Source organism: Eimeria mitis, genomic scaffold, assembly GCF_000499745.2.
Source record: "Eimeria mitis Houghton genomic scaffold, Emh_scaff3380, whole genome shotgun sequence".
In the NCBI taxonomy this organism is placed as follows: Eukaryota; Apicomplexa; class Conoidasida; order Eucoccidiorida; family Eimeriidae; genus Eimeria; species Eimeria mitis.
In genome coordinates this window covers 3,682-6,186 of record NW_013571720.1, presented here as the reverse complement: position 1 = coordinate 6,186, position 2,505 = coordinate 3,682, and the positions used below count along the sequence as shown (strand labels likewise).

At 47.9% G+C, this 2,505-nt stretch overlaps 1 protein-coding gene across 1 annotated transcript in view; it reads right to left on the bottom strand.

Moving 5' to 3' along the window:
- Positions 1–1,462: 1,462 nt before the first annotated feature.
- EMH_0065390 (uncharacterized protein) overlaps positions 1,463–2,505 on the bottom strand; it is a gene marked incomplete at both ends in the record, with an annotated part of 2,473 nt that continues 1,430 nt past the window's right edge. Inside the window, one exon of the mRNA XM_013498377.1 lies at positions 1,463–1,540. Within this exon, the coding sequence (XP_013353831.1) occupies positions 1,463–1,540 (78 nt within the window). The remainder of the gene's footprint in view (positions 1,541–2,505) is intronic.

The window sequence follows — 2,505 nt, the reverse complement described above, 5'->3', positions numbered from 1 at the left end:
CGTGGCAGCTTGTAGCACACACCAAGCAGCTAGCTAGCTAGCTAGCTAGCTAGCTAGCTAGCTAGCTAGCAGCACCGAGCGACAAGCTAGCTAGCTAGCTGGCTAGCGATAGCTAGCAGTCAAGCAGCTGGTCTGTGTGGTGTAGTGGGTGCAGCAGCTGTATAGACAGTCGGTGTTGAGGGTTTAGGGTTTAGGGTTTAGGGTTTAGGGTTTAGAGTAAACATATGATGTCCCCGCATGGATTCAGGTGTATACGCAGCTCATTTCAGGTGTACGTGCAGCTCATTTCAGGTGTATACGCAGCTCAAATGAGGTGTATGCGCAGCTCTCCCAGGAAACGCACAGCTGCTGCGTACAGAGAACATATTTTTTTTTTCTGTTTTTTTTTCAGGTGTACATACACCTCTTCTATTGTATAGCAGTAAGCTGAGGTGTACATACACCGCGCCTCCAGTCTCCTCACAGCTTGCTACGGTGTACATACACCTGCTCAGGGTGTACATACAGCTGGTTTGGGTGTATATACACGGGTGTAAATGCAGCTTGCTTGGCTGTACATACAGGTGGTTTAGGTGTACATGCAGCTGGTTTAGGTGTACATGCAGCTGGTTTCGGTGTACGTACAGCTGCTCTGGCTGTGCATACAGCAACGCCTCAGCTGTAAGTATCATCGCTTGCGGTGTACATACAGCTGTTCCGGGTGTATATGCAGCTGTTTCGGGTGTACATACAGCTGGTTTGGGTGTACATACAGCTGATTTAGATGTAAATACAGCCGGTTGGGGTGTATATACAGCTTGTTTAGGTGTATATACAGCTGGTTTGGGTGTACGCACCGCCGGTTGGGGTGTACATACAGCTGTTTCGGGTGTACATACAGCTGGTTGGGGTGTACATGCAGCTGGTTGGGGTGTACATACAGCTGGTTGGGGTGTACATGCAGCTGGTTGGGGTGTACCCATAGCTGTGTTAGTTCGTATATACAGTTGTTTTGGGTGTATATACAGCTTGTTAGGGTGTACATAGAGGTGTTCTGTGTGTATATACTGCTTATTTGTGTATATAAGCAGCTGGCTGGGGTGTACACACCGCCGTTTGGGGTGTACAAGCAGCTGGTTGTGGTGTACAGGCAGCTGTTTTCCTTATACATACAGCTGATTTGGGTGTACATGCAGCTATTTCGGGTGTACATGCAGCTATTTCGGGTGTACATGCAGCTATTTGGGGTGTACATGCAGCTATTTCGGGTGTACAGGCAGCTATTTCGGGTGTACAGGCAGCTGTTCGGGGTGTACAGGCAGCTGTTTGGGGTGTATAGACAGCTCTTTGGGGTGTACAGGCAGCTGTTTGGGGTGTACTCGCAGCTATATGGGGTGTACATGCAACTATTTCGGGTGTATAGGCAGCTATTTCGGGTGTATATGCAGCTTTTTGGGGTGTATAGACAGCTGTTTTGTTTGGTTCACAGCACCAGCTGCCACTGGTCTCCCTCGTGGCCTCCTTCTAATTCAGAAGGAAGCGCAGCGGTGCCTAGGTGAGACTGCAACCACACAACACACACATTATATATATATATATATATATATATATATATATATATATTTATATATATTTATATAAATTGTTATATATATTTATATATATTTATGTAAATTTTTATATATATTTATATATGTTTATATATCGATATACAGATATGTAACGTTTACTGTCTGAGAATGAACTCCTTTTGTGTGTCTACGCTCGCGCATGTGTTGGGGTGTACAGGCAGGTTCTGGGGTGTACAAGCAGGTGCTGCGGTGTATGTGTATGGGTATGTGTTGGGGTGTATATGTTTGTGTTGCGATCTGTATATGTCTGTGTTGGGGTGTATGCGTTGGGGTGTATAGGCAGGTGTTGGGGTGTATACCCAGGTGCTGGGGTGTATACACAGAAGCTGGTGTGTATACGCAGGCGCTGGGGTGTACACGCAGGTGCTGGGGTGCCTGTGCTGGGGTGTACACGCAGGTGTTGGGGTGCCTGTGCTGGGGTGTACACGCAGGTGCTGGGGTGTATACACAGGTGCTGGGGTGTATACACAGGTGCTGGGGTGTATACACAGAAGCTGGGGTGTATACACAGAAGCTGGGGTGTATACACAGAAGCTGGGGTGTATAGGCAGGTGCTGGGGTGTACGTGCAGGTGCTGGGGTGTATATGCAGGTGCTGGGGTGTATATGCAGGTATACCTGAATGCAGAAGTTTGGTCTTGGGGCGAACCACGTGCTGGCGGTGAGCAGTGTGCATTCATTTCCTTTATTTAGATCGAATAGTATTTCACAGAAGACGCCAGAGGGACAGAGAAGAAACAAGTGGTTAGACAGTGGTCCAGCGAAGGTGACCAGTGGACCACTGATAGAAGATGATGGTGACCGGCTATCCAACTGCTTCAAATCCATCGGCAAATGAAAACGAGCCACGCTACGAGAACCACCAAAGTAACCGCCCAGTACACCCTGTATACACA